The sequence below is a fragment of the Rhagoletis zephyria genome, unplaced genomic scaffold (assembly GCF_001687245.7).
Source record: "Rhagoletis zephyria isolate East Lansing unplaced genomic scaffold, Rhagoletis_zephyria_1.1 Rzeph_scaffold_00251, whole genome shotgun sequence".
NCBI classification, from domain to species: domain Eukaryota; kingdom Metazoa; phylum Arthropoda; class Insecta; order Diptera; family Tephritidae; genus Rhagoletis; species Rhagoletis zephyria.
Genome location: NW_016157335.1, coordinates 208,131 through 232,481, shown reverse-complemented (window position 1 = coordinate 232,481; position 24,351 = coordinate 208,131). Strand labels below are relative to the sequence as shown.

The following is a 24,351-nucleotide window of genomic DNA, read 5'->3' as shown; positions in this document are numbered from 1 at the left end:
CTCTGTCAGAAGTTACCAGTTTTAGTCCGAGAATTTTTTGCTGGTAAATTCTGGTAAATGTGTCAAACGATCAGCTGTAGTGTGTTTGGCAACCAAATTGTAAACAAAAGAAAAGTGCACTGCTAATTCATGTTGAAAAGTATTTAATTACTTGTTTAAGTGGATTCTAATGAATTTGAAAGTATTTTTGGTTATTTACATGTGTGAGCTGGATGTGTTTACATACAAAATAAGCTAAAATATACAACCAAAATTTGGAGGTTATGTTGAAGTTGACAGAAGTTACCATTTTTTACTAGAAAGCGATCCCGTACTTTTCAATGCTACTCTCTCGCTCTGAGCAAATTTTTATTCTTTGACAGTTTTACTAGTCCGAGTCCGATGAATACGGGACTGCACCTTAAATAAGGTAGACGTGATTTTGATATTTCTCTCTTTTGAACACCGACTATAATGTCAAATGATGAATAACTTTTAACCCTTTTCAAGTTGGCATTTTATATTTTTCATTAAAAATTCAATTGCGTGGTGTGAGATAGTTTTTGAATTGTGTAAATCNTCTTCAAATTTAAAAAGTAAAAATTTCACTACTAAAAATTTAAAAGTGTTCTTATAACTTGCAAAGAAATTTGGAAAAGAAATATCACTGCTTTTGTTTTTAGGAGTAGGGTGGGAGTGTCATTGATAAAACAAGAGCGAAAGAAAGTTTTTCTTACAAACCCTTTCATTATTGAATCATGGGTAGAACCGTTCTCTTAATTTGTCGGCCATGATTTTTTTTGAAGTTTGCCAGCATTTTAAAATCATATAAAAGGGAAAATAAAAACAAATTAAATTGCTTAAAAGTGCTGTTGTTTGAGATTGAAAATGTGAATGTGTGTGTGAATTTGTGAGTAAATTTTAAAATTATAAAGCTTGAAAACGTCAAAATGGCTAAAAGTGTCTCCAGCGGTTCTACCTTACTATTTGTATCATGGTAACAAGAGCGAGAATAAAGATTTGACACTATTTTATTTGAAAATTTGCCTTGAAAAATTTCTATAAGATAACTGCATGCCAAGAAAATACAGAAAATAAAGCGAGAAAGTTGCTTTATTGCTACAAAGAGAGAAATGTTGAAATCACTTCTACCTTGTTGAACATGCCTTGTATTTGACCAAGGCATATTAANGGAACGTGATCTACATCGTCAAATGAGAAGTGTCGTAAGTGTGCAATTACATCGCGCCATTGACTAAACCGAGCTGTCGTATGGCGATTGGGCCCGTGGATACGGTTTGGCAATATTATATTGCGTCAAAGTCTCATTCGGAGACACCAGGTTTGTGTTGTGGAGGACAATACCTAAATACCTTCGTTGGCTCATTTACCAGAACCATTGCGCGCTTTACTTTACAGCGACTTGGAAGAATGAAGAGGTCTCCACGAATATCGACAAATACATTTCGGCATTTAAGGGAATTTCGTCTCTTTAGCCTACATTTAATTTCTGTAGTCCAACGATTCTCACCCATTTTGTCTTGTTGCCGCCAGCGAATGAAGAACAAACATTTCTTCAAATTTAAAAAGTAAAAATTTCACTACTAAAAATTTAAAAGTGTTCTTATAACTTGCAAAGAAATTTGGAAAAGAAATATCACTGCTTTTGTTTTTAGGAGTAGGGTGGGAGTGTCATTGATAAAACAAGAGCGAAAGAAAGTTTTTCTTACAAACCCTTTCATTATTGAATCATGGGTAGAACCGTTCTCTTAATTTGTCGGCCATGATTTTTTTTGAAGTTTGCCAGCATTTTAAAATCATATAAAAGGGAAAATAAAAACAAATTAAATTGCTTAAAAGTGCTGTTGTTTGAGATTGAAAATGTGAATGTGTGTGTGAATTTGTGAGTAAATTTTAAAATTATAAAGCTTGAAAACGTCAAAATGGCTAAAAGTGTCTCCAGCGGTTCTACCTTACTATTTGTATCATGGTAACAAGAGCGAGAATAAAGATTTGACACTATTTTATTTGAAAATTTGCCTTGAAAAATTTCTATAAGATAACTGCATGCCAAGAAAATACAGAAAATAAAGCGAGAAAGTTGCTTTATTGCTACAAAGAGAGAAATGTTGAAATCACTTCTACCTTGTTGAACATGCCTTGTATTTGACCAAGGCATATTAAAGTTGCGATCCCGTACGAGTCCGGACTAGTCAGAAATAGTCAGAATCCGTCAGATTTTACTGGAAATCGATCCCGTACTCGGTTCTCTGACTATTGAGAGGACAGAAAAGAGAGTAAATACGGTTCTCTCTCTGTCAGAAGTTACCAGTTTTAGTCCGAGAATTTTTTGATGGTAAATTCTGGTAAATGTGTCAAACGATCAGCTGTAGTGTGTTTGGCAACCAAATTGTAAACAAAAGAAAAGTGCACTGCTAATTCATGTTGAAAAGTATTTAATTACTTGTTTAAGTGGATTCTAATGAATTTGAAAGTATTTTTGGTTATTTACATGTGTGAGCTGGATGTGTTTACATACAAAATAAGCTAAAATATACAACCAAAATTTGGAGGTTATGTTGAAGTTGACAGAAGTTACCATTTTTTACTAGAAAGCGATCCCGTACTTTTCAATGCTACTCTCTCGCTCTGAGCAAATTTTTATTCTTTGACAGTTTTACTAGTCCGAGTCCGATGAATACGGGACTGCACCTTAAATAAGGTAGACGTGATTTTGATATTTCTCTCTTTTGAACACCGACTATAATGTCAAATGATGAATAACTTTTAACCCTTTTCAAGTTGGCATTTTATATTTTTCATTAAAAATTCAATTGCGTGGTGTGAGATAGTTTTTGAATTGTGTAAATCTTTTTGTTTTTCGACCACATCCATTTATAGATACATATACAAAAATGAAAAGGAGCAGGCACTACGAGCGTTGCGCTGTGTGCCAAGAGCCAAGACGTTAAAGTGGTGCGATAATTTAAGGCGCCTAGTTACGAAGTTAGAAAGCTTCATTGGGATAACAGCTGCGGTGTTCAGTTGAAAGATTTTTCTCGTGTCTGTGAAAATCATTTCAACGCGAATGATTTTATTATTGGCCCATTGCAGGCAAATATTTTTAAGCGTATGCGTTTATACCCATTTACTGTTCCCATGCTCTGGGAGGTTCCTGTGCCAGAAATGCCTGAAGCACACGAAAATTCAGAAGTGACGATATCATCTGTTGAACGCAAACTGAGTAAAATGGCCCATACATGATACCAGCAATTTTTAACAACTTAAACGGGAAAGAGATCTGTCATTGCAACAATTTTATCAAGAAATTGTTAGAGTTAATCTTCATATGCCTAAATTTACAAGAAAATATTAAATAACACAGGTTTACAAAAAAAGTGTATGCATATTAAACAAAACCTATATATCCCTATGTTATTCGAAATGCTAAATGCGAATCCGAGGTCTGTTAGCCTCAATCACGTCCGGCTCGTGGTCATTTGAAGGTCATGTAGGGAAAAATTCACTGAATAAACCTGAAAATGCAATAAAAGTCATCGGAATTTGGCCTTGGGATGACCTTGGCATGACCTCTAGATGACCTTGAGGAATCAAGGGGCTCGGTTTCAGCGACAACAAAAACAAAATCTTTTATTTTTATTGAATAATTTTTTTGTCTTATTTGACCTTCAAATGACCTCAAATCTGACATAATGGAGGTTAACGGACCTCGGATTCAGGTTCAGCGAATTTAAAACTTTATATATATGAATTTTCAGGTTTATTCAACGACATGATGGAGTCTAACTGACTTCGGATTCGCATTCAGTGTGTCGAATAACATAGGGATATATAGGTTTGGTTTAATATGCATAACCTTTTTTTGGTAAACCTGTGTAATTTTTTTATAAGTACCGGATGTTTTACGTGGTTTTCTTTATGAGGTATGCAATTAAAATTCTTTGAAGGTATATTAAAGTAATTCTTAAAATTAGTATACGTAGTTCAAAGAGAAAAAACTGGCGGCGGTTCGCCAGTGTGGTCAGTAACAAACTTGGCGAACATAACTATAGATAATTGGAAGATATAGAAATCAAGTGCAACAAATTCGTAAAGGCTATGGGAACGGCTTTTAAAGTCTCCTGCACCGTAAGTTTCGGCCGGAAGCAATATCCTCTATAGTGGGGAGGGAAGATCTTGGAACTCAGGAAAGAGTCTCGTAAAGCTTTCAACTTAAGCTATTAAACGGGCGACTGGCAGCCTTATGAAGATAGCTTGAGAATTTACAAGAAGGCAATTCGCAAAGCAAAACAGGAATCCTGGAGGGATATCTGCTCTTCTATAGAATCATGTCGGCCGCTGTGGTGTAGTGGTAAGCAGTGGTGAGCAGTGCGCGCTTCCACTCCGCAACGCCTGGGTTCAAACCCTGGTCAAAGCAACATCGCAAAAAATATAGAAAAAAGGTTTTTTCTTAACAGCGGTCATCCCTCGGCAGGCAATAGCAAATCTCAGAGTGTATTTCTGCCTTGAAAAACAGCTTCTCATAAAAATGCAATCGCCGTTCGGAGTCGGCGTAAAACTGTAGGTCCCTCCGCTCTGTGTGACAACATCAAGGCGCACGCCACAAATCGGAGGAGAAGCTCGGCCAAACACTAACATATGTGTAAGCGCCAATCTATTATTATTATTATAGAATCAACGAAAGAATCCCCCAGAATGGAGAGGATCCTATCCAAGGAACACAGCAGTTCTTCCTTCCTAAAAAAGGAAGATTGATCAACAGTTCTAATGTGGCATTAGAACTCCTTCTTCGTACCCATTTTCCAGGCTGTGACCTAAACCAGGTCTCAGGGGTAGATAGCAACGTAGCGGCACCATCCATTAATGTCGCTAACGAAATTATCACGCGGGAAAAGATTGCATGGACAAGATGGATAACATGGACAAGTGTTAAAGAAGTTTGCATTCCCAAGGTAGGCAAGAGAGGACATACGGTGCCTAAGGACTTCAGACCCATCTCTCGTCTTTTGTACTGAAAACTTTCGAGCGGCTCCTGGACTTGCAGAAAAGGAGAATTGTCTACTGCACAGCATGCTTACCTAAAAGGGCGCTCCACAGAATCTGCGCTACATAAGGTTATACACAAGGTTGAGTCATCGCTGGAAAACAAACAATATACGTTGGCGGCCTTCCTGGACATAGAACGGGCGTTCAACAACGTTATCCTGGAGGCGATAGAGCAGCCACTCAGAAACCTGGGGATTGAGAACTTCCTGGTAAACTGGATCTCTACCATGTTTCGTACAAGGATTTTAACCGCTAAGTTAGGCACCAGCGTAGTCATCAGTCATCCAAAACGGGGGACTCCTCAAGGCGGGGTACTGTCGCCGCTGCTGTAGCTTTGCATACTAAACAACATTGTTGTAAGACTCAACAGGGAGGGGGTCAAAGTTTTCGCGTATGCAGATGATGTAGTGATTATGGTATCCAGATTGTGCATAAATGTGATAAGCGAAATGCTTCAAAGAGCACTAGGGAAATTGGGTTCTTGGGCAAATAGCTGCGGGCTCAAGGTTGATCCCTCGAAGACCGAATTATTATTATTCACTATAAAGAAAAATATTCCTATTTTTACCCTACCTGACTTAAATGGGAATACTCTTTCTCTTTCCCCTTACGCTAAGTATTTGGGAGTCATTCTCAAGTAAAAAAGGTCTTCCTTCAAGAAAATGCTGGGTAAGACATGCGGCCTACGACCTGATCTTATGCTACGGATGTACAAGGCAGTGATTCGCCGAATTATTGCATACGATTCGCTGGTTTGGTGGAAAGCCGTAGAGATGAACTACATACGTACAATGTTAGGCAGGGTACAAAAGTCAGCATGCATTGCGATTACTGGGGCGATGAGATCATGTCCAACGGAAGCATTGAACGTCATCTGCCATCCGCTACCAAATGACCCCTTTTATCAAGAAAAGTGCTATTATGGTGAGGGAAGTTAGATTGTGGGAAGAACGTACGTATGGGTATGGACGTATCCTGCATTCTTCCTATTCCAATTTTTACTGATCGCTTCGAAATATCCATTTTTATGAACGGCTCAAAAATGGATTGTGGCGCAGGGACGGGAATATTTTCAACCGACCTCCAAATCGAAGAGTCTATTCGATTACCAAATTCGGCAAGTGTTTCTCAGGCAGGGGTCTTTGCCATAAATGAGGCGTGCAAAATAATTTTAGCCCCGAAGCTAGCGAGAACCAGCATTGCTATTTTCTCAGATAGTCAGCCAGCGATCAGGGCACTTGGCTCTGTAAGCATCACCTCCAGCATAATAATAATAACAGTTCAGGGGGAATGTGATGGCGTTAGCTGACAGGCATATCGTTACACTGATCTGGGTAACGGGGCACAGCAGAATTCACAGCAACGAGGTGGCTGACGAGCTATCCAGGAATGGTTCGGATCTGGATATCTCAGAGGCAGAGAAGGTTCTTGTGCCTCGGAGCTATATCAAGAGCCGCATCTCTCAGCACTGAAAAAAGGTGGCTAACAGCAGGTGGAAAAACCTACAATCCTAAGGGGTCGGCAGGGATCTGTGGCCCACCTACGGCGCAAAACGCAAATTAATTAAAAAAAGGGATCTATCTCGACTAGCAGCCCTTCACACAGGTCACTGGGCCATGGAATCCATCCTGAAAGACTAGGACTGGAACCAGCGTTGCCAGGTTACCGTTTCTAACGTCATTTGGACGTTTTTTTGTAACCTATAGACGTTTTGTGTAAAAAATGACGTTTTTTGTGTAAAAAATGACGTCTTTTAACTTCCCAGTAATTTTTGTCTGTTAACAAATCTTGTAAGTAGAACTGATTTTGAATTATTTTCTTAATAAATCTTTACAAGTTTTGTTTTTTGCAGCAGCTGCTTCAACAGATATATATTCTTTGGGCACAGATAACTTAACCCTTATTAAGGCGCATAAGGAAAGAGACAATTAGTCGCATGTGGTCCTCAGTGACCCCAATAAAAGTGTTGAAAAAAGAGTTTTCAAAATACAAAAAAAAAGAAGTGTGTATTAGCAAAAATATTAAAGTACTCTATTATCGTTAACCTAAAAAAAGAAAGACATAATTTCGACTTCAAACTTAAAAAAAATTAAAAACTTATCTCTGCCAAAAAATGTTACGTTAGTAGTCGCATGGGGTCAGCACTCAAGCGAGTAGCGACAAATGTGTGCACCCCGATGTTCTGGCCGTGACTTATTTACGTACCCCACGGGGAGATAGGAAGCTAGAAAGAGCGCGAGCACGCTCCAAGCACTCCAAGACATTTTTTTTTTCAACTTGAAATGGCCTTGACCCTATGGATTCTTGGACTAAGGATCCCGCGTTTAAATGCTGGCTGTGTAAACACTTGAGGTTACGACGTTTATTGCAATGTCTGCAATTGCACATTAAAAGCCAAATCAAGAAGAGCTGATCTATTGCAAAAGTAGGTGACTTTTTTAAGACTTCATTGAAAATGTAATGAAAGCAAAAAGGCTGAAATATTGCTATGTTCCTTCTTGGCAGAACGTAATTTAGCATTTTCGACAACCGACCACTTAACCAAATGTCTACAAGAAAAAAAAATTATTAAAAATCAACGCAATTCTTTAGCACTTTAAAACTTGCACATTATTGCCCTGGAATTTAATGGGATATCTAACTGGATACTCAAAAAAATTCTAAAAAATCTGAATAAAAAGCAGAAAATCTCGCTGAAACTCTCGCAGATTTTTTATAATTTTTGCACAAAGTTTGAAATGTGGATCAATATTTTGTTTGTTATATAATAAGTTAGGCTCTATGGAAAAATAATAAACATTAAAAGAGAAACGGCTAAAATCGATCAAAATGTTGATGACTTAATCAGCTGATCACAAGGGTATGTATAAAATGATTTTTATATTAACGATCTCAAACCAGTTTACAATGAATTTTAAATGTGCTCTGTCGAAATGACATTTTAATATACCTTACGTACATATCGACTGCTGAGTGGAAGATCGACTTATCTCGGCAGCCACTTCGAAAACGCCCTATCTCAAAAAACTTTTCAAGAACGCCCTATTTCAGAATTTCATTGAAAAACAATCTATCTCAGAATTTGGTTGAAAAACGCCCTATTTCAGAATTCGATTCAAAAATGCCCTATTTCACTTCAAAATGTATTGAAAATGTGCTGATATAGGGCGTTTTTGAATCGGCAGCTGAGATAGGGCGTTTTTGAAACGAATTCTGAAATAGGGCGTTCTTCAACCCAATTCTGAAATAGAACGTTTTTGAAAAGATTTTTGAGATAAGGCGTTTTCGAACTGGCTGCCGAGATAGGTCGATCTTCCACTCAGCAGTCGATATGTACCCTTGTATACAAAGAAAGTTTTTTTGTGCATACATTTGAAAAACACGTTTTTGGGTAGGATATGACGTTTTTTCAGACCAAGAGATACGTTTTCTCACGCCGAAGACCTTGCAACACTGACTGGAACACAACACTTCTTGCCGTAGTTGTAATTCATCAGATGCAGAAGAAACGGTGGAGCATCTGCTCTGCGATTGCCCAGCACTATGTAGGACTAGAATTAGGCTTCTAGGCAAACCCTGCTTCTGCAGTTTAACATACATAAGTGATATTAATCCACTGCAACTTCTTAACTCCTGAACTCCACATGCTGGGTTTGAGATAAATAACCAACTTCTGCTGCTATCTTTTCGGGATTTCTATTCAGGTAGTGGTTTTAAAACGGCACGCATAAGTGCTAATTGGGGTTGTTAAACTCGCCACCAACCAACCAACAAGGAAATATTTGTATTTAAGACATTTCAACTATTAAAATGAATCAGAAGCAGGCAAATTTATGGAGTTTTTTTTACTGAAAAATTGGATAAGCAACAAACAATACAAGGTATTTTTTTCCGCTCATCTCTTTTCTTAAGAATCTATACTTCTTTTCCAGTACTTGTAAGTAAATATGTATAAGATATATTTACGATTCTTTAAGAAAAGCAATGTTCCTATCGAACGGAAGCGAGGTGTTTTTACATACATACATATATTGTATATACACCTTTGTACATACACATGTAATTTCGAATTCAATAAGCTACACACAAACAATGCTATTGTCAGAAACCACTTATTTGTTCTACTGTATCGATTATTGTAATCAATTCCAAATAAATACCAATTAAGTAATTAGAATGCGTTCACTTAGTTAGCATTTCATTTGAATAGGTTTCCGAGCCATAAGTCATTCACTTTCTTCACCACTAGCAAGTAATATTCAGCAAGGCAGGAAGAATAATTCTAGGGGAATCGAATTGAGGCCTAGTAGTGTGGCGGCAGCTAGCTAAAAAGTACAAAATAAAGACGACCTATTGGCCTATACCTTAAAACAAACCAAGGTAAGATTATTTTTATATCCGAGCGCACATGTGTACTAGGGTATTATAATTTTGTTCACATAACGGTGGTTTGTAACAGCCAAAACGAATCGAGACAGATATAGACAAATGTATACATAAATGATTAGAATTAAAAGAGAAGACGATTAAGCCATGCCTGTATCTCCGTCCGTCCGTGTACACGATAACTCGAGCAAAAATTACGATATCTTTACTCAGGGTATGTTGGTATTGAAAATGGGCGAAATCGGACTGTAACCACGCCCACTTCCCATATAATCGGACGTGACCCCGCCCACTTATGATAATATGATGTATCTCAGAAGTTAGTACACCAATCCTTGCCAAACTTGGTCCGAGCCTTTCTTAGGGTCCAACTAAGAAATCTGTTGAAAATCACCTCCCACCTAACGGTAATTTACGGAAACACGAAAACTGCGTGAAATCAGTATTAATTATTAAAGGTAATTCATAATCGATGATTGCAGTAATCACTTAGCAGAAAATGTTATAAACTTCTGGAAAATGGGCGTGGCGCCGCCCACTTATGACCACAAATGTGTATCTCGGTAACCGATTCATCTAATTTAAACAAAATTGGTGCACCTTATAACCTTGGTACGGAAAAGCAATTTGTTGAAAATCATTAAAATCGGACTCAAATTACACCCCCCTTCCCGTATAACGGAAGATTTCAAAAAGACGAAAACTGATATTTCAAAAACTGAGGACACTAACAAAAAACAAGACTATTAGGAATTCGCGTAGCACCACCCACTTTATGACTACAAAGGGGTCTCTCAGTAACCGATTTATCGATTTCTACTAAACTTGGTTAAATGATTTCATTAAGTCAGCATTTTATCGAAAACATTTGAAATCGAGGAAAACACCCCTGCTTGTCATTGCAAAGGTACTTGAGAGAAAGTTTAACAGGCCTCTACGTTGGTAACAAAAATTTTGTTACCGGTAAATAAAGTTCCTGGTAATTTTTAAACCCTTTTCCCATTCTGCGCACTGATAAATTTTGGGACCATCTCATAAGCAGGTAACAAAATATTGCCCCGTGAAGTATGCCACAAAATAATTTATACAAAACTTCATAGCTGTATTGCCAATATATTAAATTGTTACCAAGGTACTTAGAATTGCGGTTACAAGAAGTGGTGTTATTATTTGGTTACAACGGTGTCAAAATGTTCAGTAACAAGCAGAATTGGCCTGTAAGCGACGATATTTGATACCTGCGCCGGGTATATAAAATTCGGTTTCGCCCGGACTTATATTTCTTCACTTGTATTACGAGGGATTATGTCACTATATAAGAAGTATCATATATCCAAACGAAAAGGCGATAACCGAAAGCAAACCGAAAGAATTTGGAATGTGCAAGGGTAATGATAAAAGTCATTTTTATCAAACCATTGTCATAGAAGCTGACTTTACCTGCAGTATTTTTATGCCAAGGCCTATAAGCGGTCTAATGCTACCACATTTTAGAGATGGGCACGTGAGTGATTTTGGCTGACGTTCACGCACGCTCACGTTGATGGTTTTGTGAATCACGCATATTCACGTCCTATATTATCTTTTTCAATCACGTTCATGCACGCGCGTGACGCCTAGTTTTTTAATCACGCACGCTCACGGCCGTTTTTTCATGGAACTTTATTTGTATAAATAGCATTTCATCTAAATAGGTTTTAATAACACAGGTATTGTTACAAAAGCTTGACCAAACGCCTTACATGGGATGAACGCACTATTATTTTTCTGTTTTACAAATTTCGGATGAACATACATAAGTATGTATAACGAGTATAAAAAAGAATTCACATGAATATTCATTCAATGTAATTTTAAAATGACATTAGCTCATATTTTTGTATAAAAATAAATTTTTGTCGAGGTTTTCACCAAGCAGTCGTGTACCTTTTTCTCCTAGAATTCTGCTTGACACAGAAAAAAACTCGTTCACTAGTTGCTGAGTTAGCTGGTATTTAGATTGCCTTGAAAGGCTTCTAAGAAGTGGTAAATATTTAGTTTTCTCTCAAAATTTTAAAACGTCGTCACAACTTTTGCTTTCTGCTTTTTTTCAAATAAATCTGTGTTTCGGCATTAATGTTTTCAAAAACCGTTTCTGCAGATTCATCCGTTGTACCTTTTAACTCTATAAAAGTATACACAGTAATTAAGTTAAACAGTAGTTACTATTTTATTTTGGTTGAAAATAAACATACATACATAAATATGTGAAAATTACGTGATTGACAATAATAACATAAACGAAAATAACGCAGACTTTGCTTTATTTCACTTCTAAATGGGAAATAATACCAAAATCTGAGTTTTGCTTTGTTTCCACCAAAAGTTGGAAATATGTAAATCAAATTTGGCCTTATATCCCATTGCTTATTTCTATTATTTGCGACTAAAACAGTTTACTGGCAGAAGGAAAAATAACTTTGGTTATTCCAAAAATACAATTAAATAAAAAATGTGATAAAATTCATATGAAGAAAGCACTATTCTAATAATATTTTTACTTATGAAAGGTCTAATAAAATATAGGGAAAGCGTCATCTTTAATAACTGCTTGGCAAATTGCACATTGCTGGAAATCCTTAAAATGTTTGCATGGAACCACGGTGCAATAAAAAGGCAGTGTTGCCACAAAAAAATTACCAAATTCCTCAAAAACAAACGAAAAATCCTCAAAATCCGAACAAATTACTCAAAATTTTCTTATTACAGATATGAGTATTGTGTACTATTTACAGGGACTAAGTATAAAAATTAATTACGTTCTCCAATTCAATTGGTACATTTGTTCATGCGGTTCAAACAAAGTATCACCGTTATTTTTTATGCCTTGGTTTGTATATAATAATGCTGCAACTATATCAGAATCTTTTAATTCAAAAACTTTTCAGAAACAAAGAGAAAGAAAATAACAGATTTTTACCTACCTGCGAATCAATGCAACAATTAATCAAGAAGAAGTGAACAGTTGATTTCTACCTGAGGGTGTATGCACAGAACAAAAACCACTGGTTGAACGAAAGAATATAATCCGCTGAGACGCACCTAACTAAGAACCAAAGACGATTTAGCACGACTATAAACAGTGACGGACAAACAGAAACTATTCAGATCGGCACAACGCCGAACCCGGTTTGTCTCCAAACCAAATTTGACAAGGGATGACGGAAAATCGTTCCACATTACATCACACTCCTACCCTGTCGGAAACACCCACAAAGAAAATGAGAACAAACACTTTTCCTATAATTTTCAGAATCTAATGAGGAATCACTATGAATATAATTATGATCGAACAATGCGCGTTCTCTCCATCCGTTACCGAGATTTTGCAAGTTTCAAATATAACGATGGAATAAAAAAAAGTTATCGATAACATTTTTAATATTTAGCAGCAAATGCAGATGTGCTTAAGAGCGAAAAACACCACACAAACGGGTTGACAAACAAAGCGAAATATAGCTTTCCTTAAAGCTACTTATGTTGTGTATGGGGGTGTTTGAAGGTTTGACAAGCCGTTTGAGGAAATTGTGAACAAAAATTAAAAATTTTTGGATTTTCTGGCCGCCATGTTGACATTTGATCAAACCGCTTACGTTGTATATGATAAAATCGCCCCATTCGCAACGAAATGAGGACGCGAGAGAGATGAATCAAAGAAAACCAACCCCTTTTACATTGTGAACCGGAAGCAAACTGAAATTGCTTGAACGAGTTATGTTTACATGGTGTATGGCGAAATGGGAAAAGTAGGTTTGAAGAATGTTTCACAAGCCACTTGTGTGGTGTATTTCCCTCTTTATAAAACTTCGGAAAGCTTTTTATTCAAAAATTTGCCGAGCGATTTAACAACTCTCTTGTGTAAAACATGGCTGCATTTGTTATCTGCAAATATATCGAGAGAAAATTCCTCAAAATAAAAATCCTCAAAAAACACTCAAGCGCACTCGAAATTCCTCAAGTTTTGAGGAATTACTCACAAAGTGGCAACACTGTAATCAGGTGAAGTACAAGACATATCAATAAAACAGCTTTATCGCTTTATTTTCTGACCTTCGGCTGCCTTATAGTCAAATTTTAAAGGCAATTTTTCAAATAAGGCAGTGCCAAAATCTTCCTTCTCGCTCTGATTACTTCACCTGGTATAATTCCGCCATGGCTTGGAACCATGGTACAATAATTACAGGTATTGTCTTCCCAGAGAGCTCATATTCCGATCTGCCTTATTTAAAAAATATCATTGTTGCCAACACTAAAAGGTTAACTGCTAGGGAAAAGGGATATTTCCACACCCCATATACCATAATGTTCACGTATTTTTTTATACAAACCATCTTGCAGAGAACTTATTTAATTTGCAAAAGCCGGGAAAAAAACATTCGTAAATGAATTCAAAATTTATATGGCTCACTTAATTTCAAACGTTTTTTCGTTTATTTTGCAAAATCATAAAAATGAAATTGAGCGAAAACAAAAAGCAAAGCCAAATAAAAGTAAAAGAATCAACATTGAAATGCGTCAAAATGGAAATAAGGGAGCACGAATTTCGATGTGAAGCAAACCTCTCTGGGAAGACAATACCTGTAATTATTGTACCATGGCATAGAACAAACAAGAGTTGCCGTTCCTGTTCGCAGCATATAACACAGAGAATATTGTTTTGAGTTTTATCTTCAGTTAAAATTTCTGCCCGAACACAATGAAAATGACGACCTACGGACCACAGATGCTAAATTATTTTAACACGTACTCTTATGTAGATAATTATTTTGGCGACGACCGGGCTACGCGACGACTGTGGTTGTGGCCAGATTAGATCTATTTCTATTTTTCCAGCGACAGATAAGGTTCTTCTTCTTCTTTTATGTCAAACTCATACAAATTCATGATGTCGTTGCCGCGTTCAAAAAAATCATGTCATCATCTACAAAGCGTTTAGATAATGAAGATAACAAAGTGGAAGCTGTGGCCCGTAGCTCGTCGTTTCCAATGTGTTCAGAACTTTATCATCAATTGCTTCACTATATATACGAACTGTGAATTTCGTTTACGAAGACGAAGCGAACATGTGGTACGAAATAGGGATGTTACGAATGCGGAATTTTAGACATCCGCGGATGCGTATGCGGATGCGGATGTCTAATAGCTAACATCCGCGGATGCGGATGCGAATGCGGAGTACAAGTACAAGAAATACTTAGAATCTAGCATAATGCGGGATCGTTGTTTAAACGGCACTTATAAGCCAAACAAGATGTGCCAGGTTTTTCTAAAGCTAAAAGAATTCTTCATTCTCATTCCTTTGGCTGTTTCAGAATTTGGGGAATCTGTAACTTCATGAGCGTGTTTCGATTTTAGTTTTTTCATTTGCATTTTAGCATTTGAATCTTAGATAGTTACGTAATTCTTATCTAACTAAAGGTCAATCCTATAGCTTTTTAATTATTTGAGCTTCGATTCTCTTTATAGCCAGACGTTGATCATTTCTGCTGAAAATCCCTATTGGAGGAGCTTACTCTTTGACTTTAAATAGCAAAGAAGGGAGACGTATGGGGACAGTTTTACCACAGAAGTTTTTATCCAAGGATCCAATGTATATCCCTATGAAAAAATATTGCCCGACAAGAAAACAAAATTACCGTTTTTAAAATTTTTCCTAAAAATAAATTCCCCAAACAGCCCCATTTGAAATGTTTGGAACGAATATACGTATGTAAATAAAATAAAATCACGAAAATTTGGTTAAGAATTACAGTGCACACTTTCTTCTTTTATGTCTTGTAGTTTTTAAGATTGGTCCAAAATAATCATACACCCCTATGCTGTAATCCGTCGTAGATTCGATTTTGCTACGAATCATAAAATTGGTTTGCTGAAATCCGTGTTTTCGTATCGTAGTTTCAAAATTCTTAGGCCATCTTCGAAATTCGCAATGTTGGTATGCCTGAATTCGACGTAGCTGTAATTTTTATGTATTTGTCGGAAATTTTGTACGAATAGCAACTCGTGTCGGAGCGAAACAAATTGTATTAAAATATCAATAAAATAAAGTGTGTAAACGCAAAAATATGTATGTAAATTGAAGTGTGAATAAAAAAAAATTTATTATTAAATGTTTACAAAATTATCAAGTCGAAGATCACAACAAATCGCTTGCAATACGAAAAACTGGTGGAATGCATGAGCGAAAGGCCGGACATTCCCCGAGGCTTTGTAAAAGTAGCTAAAGAGGATGTGGTGGAATTTTGGGAAAGCGTTGCAAGAATTAAAGGAGCACAATATCTAGTTGAATGGAGGCCCTTAAAAAGAGGGAGCATACATTTATCATTTAAGCTAAATGGATCAGAACTGTCTCGTAGCAATCTCCTTTGTATATTAATGCCACAGTTGGCTGCAGCACGTTCTTTCTCCTGAGACAAAAGTGCACCGGCCACTGAATCCATTATATGTATTTTACTTAATTAAGGAAAAGCCTTTTCAAATACCATTAAACAATCTATTTTTTTAATTTCACTGTTCACTTGCGATTATATTTATTTTGATTTGTTTCTGTCTTCTTTTTTGGCGCTATAACCGCCTAAGCGATTTTGGCCGAGTTCATTCGTTTCTCCTCTGTGCCAATTGGAAGCGCCAAGTGAAGCCAAGTCCTTCTCCACCTGATCTTTCCACCGCAGTGGGGGCCTCCCTCTTCCTCTGCTACCACCAGCGGGTTCCGAGTTGAATACTTTCAGAGCTGGAGCGTCGGTGTCCATTCGAACGACATGGCCAAGCCAGCGGAGCCGCTGTATTTTAATTCGCTGCACTATGTCCATGTGTTGTAAAGCTCATACAGCTCATCGTTCCATCGTCTGCGGTACTCGCCGTCGCCAACGCGTAAAGGCCCGTAAATCTTCCGCAAAATCTTTCTCTCAAACACTCCAAGAGCCGCCTCATCGGATGTTGTCATTGTCCATGCTTCTGCGCCATATACCATCACGGGCATGATGAGTGACTTATAGAGCGTGGTTTTCGTACGTCGTTGATTAAGAACTTCGAATTTCACTATTTTGGTTGGCAACGCCGTTGACAGTTACGATCGGATTACAGCATACCAATTTTCGGAACGGAGCTACGGATTCGTAACTACGAACTTTCGGATTACAGCTAGGGTTGCCAGATTTTGAAACGGAGAAAGGAGTACATTTATATTTTCGATAGAAAAAAAGCATTACATGACATAAAAAAGGAGTACAATTTCTTTTTTTTTAATATTTTGTGCAAAATGTGAAAAATAAATAAACTATATGGGTTGGCTTTCCAATAGGGACGGTTGTTAAAGAGATGGGGATCGAAGGGGGAGTGGACGTGGCACCTTTTCCAGCCTTTTTGGAGAGGGCATGAACCGCCATTGACTAAAATGTTACTCCCGACCACCTAGGGCCCTATGGGTCCCCAGGGACCCCTTAGAAAAATTGCCAAAAGTCATAATTTTCACTTGCGTACACTGTATTTTTGCGTAGAATTCGGTTCTCAATGACCGCCCTTATAGGAAAGTTTCCCCAACTAAAAAACTAAAAACTACAAAAGAATTCCAGACTCTTCCTGAATGTATAATTTATTTAATATTTTTCTGTTTTTATACCCGAGTGCCCTGTCACCTGTTGTTATACCCGAAGGCCATGCTTACACCTTTTCACTATCAAAATTAACTTTGCTTACTAAGTAGTGTTTGCCACAACATGAATACAAAGTACAGAGCGTAAAATAATAACTGTCGCACAGGTTTTTTGAAAAATAAAAGGGTTCTTTATAGATTTTGAGTTTTTTTTTTGTTAACTTTGTAAATATTTTACTTAAATTTTATTAATTGGTTTTAAAATTTTAATCCTGATTTGCATTTGCCAGCTTTGGGACGAACCACTTTTTCAGGTGTATTTTTTCTTAGATTTTGTATAAAAAAAAGGAAAAAAAACCTGTATAGGGTTGGTCGAATGAATGCCTTCCTAGTCACCAATTTCGAGTCAAAAGACGGAGTATAAAGGACCCAAATGGGGGAAATTAGCCTATGGTTACAGAAGATATGTAATAAAGTAACCGACGAAGACTTGCGCTTTTCTCCCAAAGTGTTTTTTTTTTTTCAAAATAAAAAAATAGGGGTATATTTTTTTCGATATAGAACAATCCTAGGGTATGCCGGCATAAAAATTCCGACCTTATTTTTTTACACTTTAAGGACCACTTTAATGTACATTCATGTACGATAGATATTCTTTACGAAATATACTCAGAAGTATTACTTTTATATAGGGTGGCCAGATATTATAGGGACATAATCAGTACAGTTGGGGTCAAAAATCAGTACAAAGCCATAAAAGTCAGCTCATTTTTAAGCGTATTTTTTTATTAACAATATAACAACCAAATAACAGCGCATTAATTAAAAAAAAAAATAACTAATAGACTTTTAAATACGTATCGTCACTATACACGAATAAAGGCGCGATAGTGTTTTGACGGCGAAAAAAGGCGCGTAAAAAAATTAAGCGAAAAAAAATGCTTATGAAAAATTTCGGCGAAGTATGTTAAGAGTTTTTGACTCTAAAGTTTTTTTATGCGTCTTTTTTCGCCGTCAGCTTTTGAGCTCGCGCTTTTATTCGTGTCCAGTGACGGTATAGTATTATCAATACAAAAATTCATTACTTTAAAACAAATCAATGGTATTACGTATGTATGTACAGCTGTGCTCAGGAAAACAGTAGTAAAATATATTGACAGGTTTTGAAAATTTTTTCTTTCCTTACTTAAATTAAATTTTTTATAAAAATATAGTTAATTATATAACAAGAGACATGTGAGTTGAAGTCTCAAACTTTCTAGAAAATTTATAAGAATTGAAAAAATAAAAGTAAAATTTTAGCTAATTCCTGTTCAGTAGAAGACGAGCTCGAGTCAGAATCTGTTTGCATATTTTAAGCTACAAATTTAAAACATATTTAGTTGGTGTGCTTATTAAATACAACATTCACATTAAAATGTTGACTAAAAGGTATATTACCGAATTATGGCTAAACGAATTTTCGAGTACGAATGAAATTTAATAGTGTTAAATGTGTATGTGCAAGTAAAATTATAGGTGGTCGAACATCAAAAATCAAACCCTCGCTAGGGCAGGCACCTTGCCGTTGGTGCGGGGGCTTAGCTGAACCTCCATTCAGCCCTTACCTGGATTGGGGTAACGCAGACGCTTTCAGCTTCTGCGCTACCCTCTTTCCAGCTTAGGGCTGCGGGCGGACAGTGACCAAGAACTGCCACCTCCTAATCCAGGGTGTAACGCGACACCGTGCCCATTGGACGGTTTGCAGCCAGGAGGGCTGTATTTNAATACATATCGTCACTATACACGAATAAAGGCGCGATAGTGTTTTGACGGCGAAAAAAGGCGCGTAAAAAAATTAAGCGAAAAAAAATGCTTATGAAAAATTTCGGCGAAGTATGTTAAGAGTTTTTGACTCTAAAGTTTTTTTATGCGTCTTTTTTCGCCGTCAGCTTTTGAGCTCGCGCTTTTATTCGTGTCCAGTGACGGTATAGTATTATCAATACAAAAATTCATTACTTTAAAACAAATCAATGGTATTACGTATGTATGTACAGCTGTGCTCAGGAAAACAGTAGTAAAATATATTGACAGGTTTTGAAAATTTTTTCTTTCCTTACTTAAATTAAATTTTTTATAAAAATATAGTTAATTATATAACAAGAGACATGTGAGTTGAAGTCTCAAACTTTCTAGAAAATTTATAAGAATTGAAAAAATAAAAGTAAAATTTTAGCTAATTCCTGTTCAGTAGAAGACGAGCTCGAGTCAGAATCTGTTTGCATATTTTAAGCTACAAATTTAAAACATATTTAGTTGGTGTGCTTATTAAATACAACATTCACATTAAAATGTTGACTAAAAGGTATATTACCGAATTATGGCTAAACGAATTTTCGAGTACGAATGAAATTTAATAGTGTTAAATGTGTATGTGCAAGTAAAATTATAGGTGGTCGAACATCAAAAATCAAACCCTCGCTAGGGCAGGCACCTTGCCGTTGGTGCGGGGGCTTAGCTGAACCTCCATTCAGCCCTTACCTGGATTGGGGTAACGCAGACGCTTTCAGCTTCTGCGCTACCCTCTTTCCAGCTTAGGGCTGCGGGCGGACAGTGACCAAGAACTGCCACCTCCTAATCCAGGGTGTAACGCGACACCGTGCCCATTGGACGGTTTGCAGCCAGGAGGGCTGTATTTTAACGGTGGCCTTACTGCGGCAAGGGGCGCTGTCGTGGCGGACGAATGAGATCCCCAATAACAATTTAGACTGCTACGCCTGGCTGGTCAGGCATGCGGTCGTACGAACAAGATGACTACAACTAAAAATCAACAACAAAAGCAACAAAAACAAAATCAAGCAACAAATAAGCAACAACAACAAGCTAACAACAACAGCAAGAACAAGACTAGGAACACAAACAGCACAAAAGCGCAAGCAAAGGTACAAGAGAAATCTAAAGGTACTAAGCAAGAGGAACGGAGGAAGATATTCCTAGAGGGCCTCTCCGATGCTGAAGCGGCACTCTTTTTAGAGCACGCGCGGGAGGACAATGAACCCTCTACGAGAAGCGGCATCTTCCACGAGAGGGCGTTGAGAGATGACAGTGGGCATGAGACCACGAGCGGTAGTGGGAGAAGGAGGTACCACAGCGAGTCTTCGCGCGGGCAAACCAGGTCCCCTAGTCAGTCCGGATCGACGACCTCGCGCGACTCCTTGAAGAACGATAAGGGACGCCACTTGGATAGAAGGGCGAATCCACCAACTCTTCCTCCCGCAGGGAAACCCGGTTCGCTGACCGACCCCAGGAGGTTGGGGCTTAGTGGCTCCGGGGCGAGGCACTATGTGAGGTACATAGAACAACGCAAGACTCCCGAGGTAGCTAGGGAGCTAGCTCTCGCTAGATCGGCCCCACAAGGGTCGAGTAAGCGGGACTCTGAGCGCTACACCAGTACGACCGCACCCGCGAATGAGCGGAAGAGCGGGCATCAGAAGCAGACCAGGCAGTATGGCTCTCGCGAACAGACCGCACCCGCCGCTGGGCGGAAGAGCGGGCATACCAGCGAGTGTCATAAACCCGCGCCCGCTGAGAAGCGGAGTGACGGACAGCACCTTGCTACGGGTGGTAGGCACGACAGGCACACTGGCGAGACCGCACCCGCTTACAAGCGGAAGAGCGGGCATAGTCGCTATGATGAGAAGCACAGAAACCAGGACAACAAGGTGGAGGGCTCCGGTGAGACCGCACCCGCGAAGCGGAAGAGCGGGCAGTTAACACCGAACACTCCGGCCCCAAAGAAGCAGCGGGAGTATCTATCCCCTCCAACATCGTGACCCGGGGGTAAGCATCTGGAGCCAGCGGCTTTTCAGGGTGGAGTAGGGCAAACGCCTAGCTACTCTGATGCACTAAGGGGCATAAGGGTTACGGTGCTGCCCTGTGACTACCCTGCGGAGGCANTATCTATCCCCTCCAACATCGTGACCCGGGGGTAAGCATCTGGAGCCAGCGGCTTTTCAGGGTGGAGTAGGGCAAACGCCTAGCTACTCTGATGCACTAAGGGGCATAAGGGTTACGGTGCTGCCCTGTGACTACCCTGCGGAGGCACTGAGTCCGAATGAGCTAACTGCCCTACAGGACGCCATAATGGACGAGGTGTTCAAAGGGTGGACGCATCCGCTTGCATTCTGTGGGGTGTACTTCCGTCCAGGCATACTTCTGGTAGATTTCAAAGATGAGGGACGTCTAAATGGCTAGAGGAGGTCACACCGAAATTAGGTAGCTGGAAGGGGGCCCTGCTGTGCGTGAAACGGGGAGATGATATCCCACCCATGCACAACATGACCATCTTCCTGCCAAGAAGTGCTGACAAATCGTCAGACTATGCGTTCGGGCTTTTAAGGGCGCAAAACGGGGGTCTCAACACCCCAGCGTGGCGCGTAATCTCAAGCAGCATAGAGGACAACGGCCTGCGTTTGAACGTCGGCATTGATGAGGACTCTTTTAGCAATGTCCGAAGGGCGGGGTACAAGCTGAACTACAGGTTCAGTTTTGTCACCATGCGGCCTTGGCGACCGAAGGCTGCGGAAGAGAAGGAGGGAGGGGAGGAAGCTATGCAGGTGGATGGAAGTCTACCGGCTGAAGCAACCTCACAGGCAACCACTTCTGGCCCAATCTTCCGACGAACGAGGTACCAATGTGCGAGACGCAGCACAGGGGCAAGTCCCCTATACGTAGGAGCTGCTCGAGGGTATTGATTTGAGGAGGCTAGAGCTTGACAGGGGAAGCGAGAGCGAACTAAGGCTCTCGGACCTGGATGAGCAATTATGAGGCACCCACCGCCCTTGTCAGTAGCCCAGATCAACCTGCACCTCGCGGTTGCGGCCTCGGCTGTAATTGTGAGCAGGTTTTCTACGGACGATCTGGGCATAGTACTGATTCAGGAGCCGTGGACATACAGAGGCCAGGTAAGGGGCATCAAAAGAACACATAGTAAGGTAATATGGGACCTCTCCGTTGAGAGGCCTAGAGCATGTGTAATGGTCAGGAATGATATCGATTTTTTCTGCATTACAGAGTTTTTAAGCCAGGATCTGGTAGCAGTACAAGCGACGCTTTGGGTGGAAGGAAGACCCAGGGACATAGTGTTTGCTGCCGCATACTTTCCGGGGGATAACCACAGCATTCCCCCTGCAGAGGTACAAGACCTGGTGGAGCATTGCAGAAGAGCCCGACTTCCTTTAATCCTCGGTTCCGATGCGAATGCCCACCACGTTGAGTGGGGCAGCACCGACATCAACAAACGGGGTGAGTCCTTACTTGAGTACATTCTAAGTGAAGATCTGTATATAAACAATGTTGGGCAATGTCCAACATTTGTCACTAGAGCCAGGCAAGAAGTCCTTGACCTGACTCTCAGCAACGATCTGGGTAATAATCTGATTGGGTGTCTTCGGAACCCTCCTTGTCTAACCACAGGATTATCCGTTTCTTGCTGGGAGTGCAGGCCAGAGCAGGGATTCCGAAGAGGAATCCCAGGAACACCAACTGGGAAAATTATAGGAAATTACTTGATTTTAACCTACCCGGGTTAGAGAGGGACCACAAAAAAGGCGGCTGTATGGCATTAGAGCATAAAGTTAACAGGCTAACAGATATAATGACTGAAGCCTTTAACTATAGCTGCCCCGAGACTCAACCAAAGGGGAAAGGGAAAACTGTGTGGTGGTCTCGGGTACTCTCATCCATCCGGAAAGACACGCGCAGGCTGTTCAATAGGGCTAAGCGGACAAGATGCTGGGCAAAGTATGCGGCTAGTCTAACAAAGTACAGCAAAGAGATTAGGAAGGCGAAAAGGGAAAGTTTCAGAACCTTCTGTGAAGGTATTTCGAATACCCCGGCCGCTGCGAGGTTACATAAGGCTATAGCCAAAGGACTTATTGAATCGGAGCTTGCGCTTAAGCTCTCACCAACAGTACGGAGGAGAGGGCCACCGCCCTGATGCTAGCACACTTCCCGGAGGCCTCTAATCTGATGGAGGAGCTGGAGATCCAGCGAACTAGGCCGCGACCATCTGATTGGAGACTGGCGAGAGGTATTTTCACTCAGTCTTCAGTCGGATGGGCGCTAGGCTCGTTTGAGCGCTACAAGACTCCGGGGGTAGATGGCATCCAGCCAGTGCTGTTGCAGCAGGTCGGTGAGAGTGTAATACCGCATCTCGTGGACATAATGAGAAGCAGTCTTGCAGAAGCGTATGTCCCACAGATGTGGCGATGGGCGCGAGTAATCTTCATTCCGAAAGTTGGTAAAAGGGACTACTCGCTAGCGAAGTCGTTCAGACCAATAAGCTTAACCTCCTTTGTGTTAAAAGCAATGGAGAAGATTATAGATAACCACATTAGATCAACCATTCTGAGGGATATACCCCTGCACTCCAGTCAGCATGCATACAGGGCTGGAAGGTCCGCGGACATATCCCTGTACCAACTGACAACCGAGATTCAGGGGGCCCTCGAATGCGGTGAATCAGTGCTCCGCGCCTTTCTCGATATAGAGGGCGCGTTTGACAACACGTCACACTCTGGAGTGCGCAGAGCATTGGAGAGGAGAAACGTGCAGCAACGATCTGCAAATTGGGTTGATGCGCTCCTGCGTAGAAGGATAGCTGAAACCGAGGTAGGGGACAGCGTGGTACAATTTCAGACAACAAAGGATTGCCAGCAGGGAGGGGTCTTATCACACCTTCTGTGGAGCCTAGTGGTGGATGAACTTCTTCAACTTCTCTCTGACAATGGTATCCGCTGCCAAGGCTATGCGGATGATATAGTGATAATTGCCAGGGGGGAGTTCGAGAGCACCCTCTGCGATATCATTCAAAGAGGCTTAGGAATCACGAAGGGATGGTGCAACAAGTTAGGACTTAGCATAAATACGGACAAAACCGCCGTCATTCCTTTTACTAGGAACAGAGCCCTTCCGGGCATGAGGAACATAACCTTGGAGGGGGTCGCGGTTAGCGTCGCCAGCGAAGTGAAGTATCTGGGACTAATCCTAGACACCAAACTTCTATGGAAGAAACATGTGGACGCGATCACCTCCAGGGCCACGAAAGCGTTAATGGTGTGTAAGCGTCTGGCGTGAAAATCCTAGGGTTATACGCCCAGGATCCTGAGATGGCTTTACATCATGATAGTACAGCCAATGATCACCTATGGGGCGGTAGCCTGGGTTTCAAGAACTACTCTAGCCACGGTGAGACAATCGCTCACCAAGCTACAACGACTGGCATGTGTTTGTATAACAGCAGCGATGCG

The 24,351-nt window shown here is 39.9% G+C and overlaps 2 protein-coding genes and 1 long non-coding RNA gene across 8 annotated transcripts in view; 2 read left to right on the top strand and 1 right to left on the bottom strand.

Moving 5' to 3' along the window:
• The window catches only part of FASN1 (Fatty acid synthase 1), a 194,310-nt gene that overhangs the window by 111,097 nt on the left and 58,862 nt on the right, over positions 1-24,351 (bottom strand). The window lies entirely within an intron of this gene.
• On the top strand, positions 3,180-13,242 carry LOC108358419 (uncharacterized). The gene is made up of 3 exons (XR_001846771.1): positions 3,180-3,316; positions 5,956-5,959; positions 13,230-13,242. It is a non-coding gene; the product is annotated as an uncharacterized LOC108358419 (long non-coding RNA).
• Positions 19,852-20,874, top strand: LOC108358416 (translation initiation factor IF-2-like). The gene is made up of 2 exons (XM_017609741.1): positions 19,852-19,880; positions 19,938-20,874. Exons 1-2 carry the CDS (start codon positions 19,852-19,854, stop codon positions 20,872-20,874), a joined length of 966 nt encoding a protein of 321 aa, XP_017465230.1.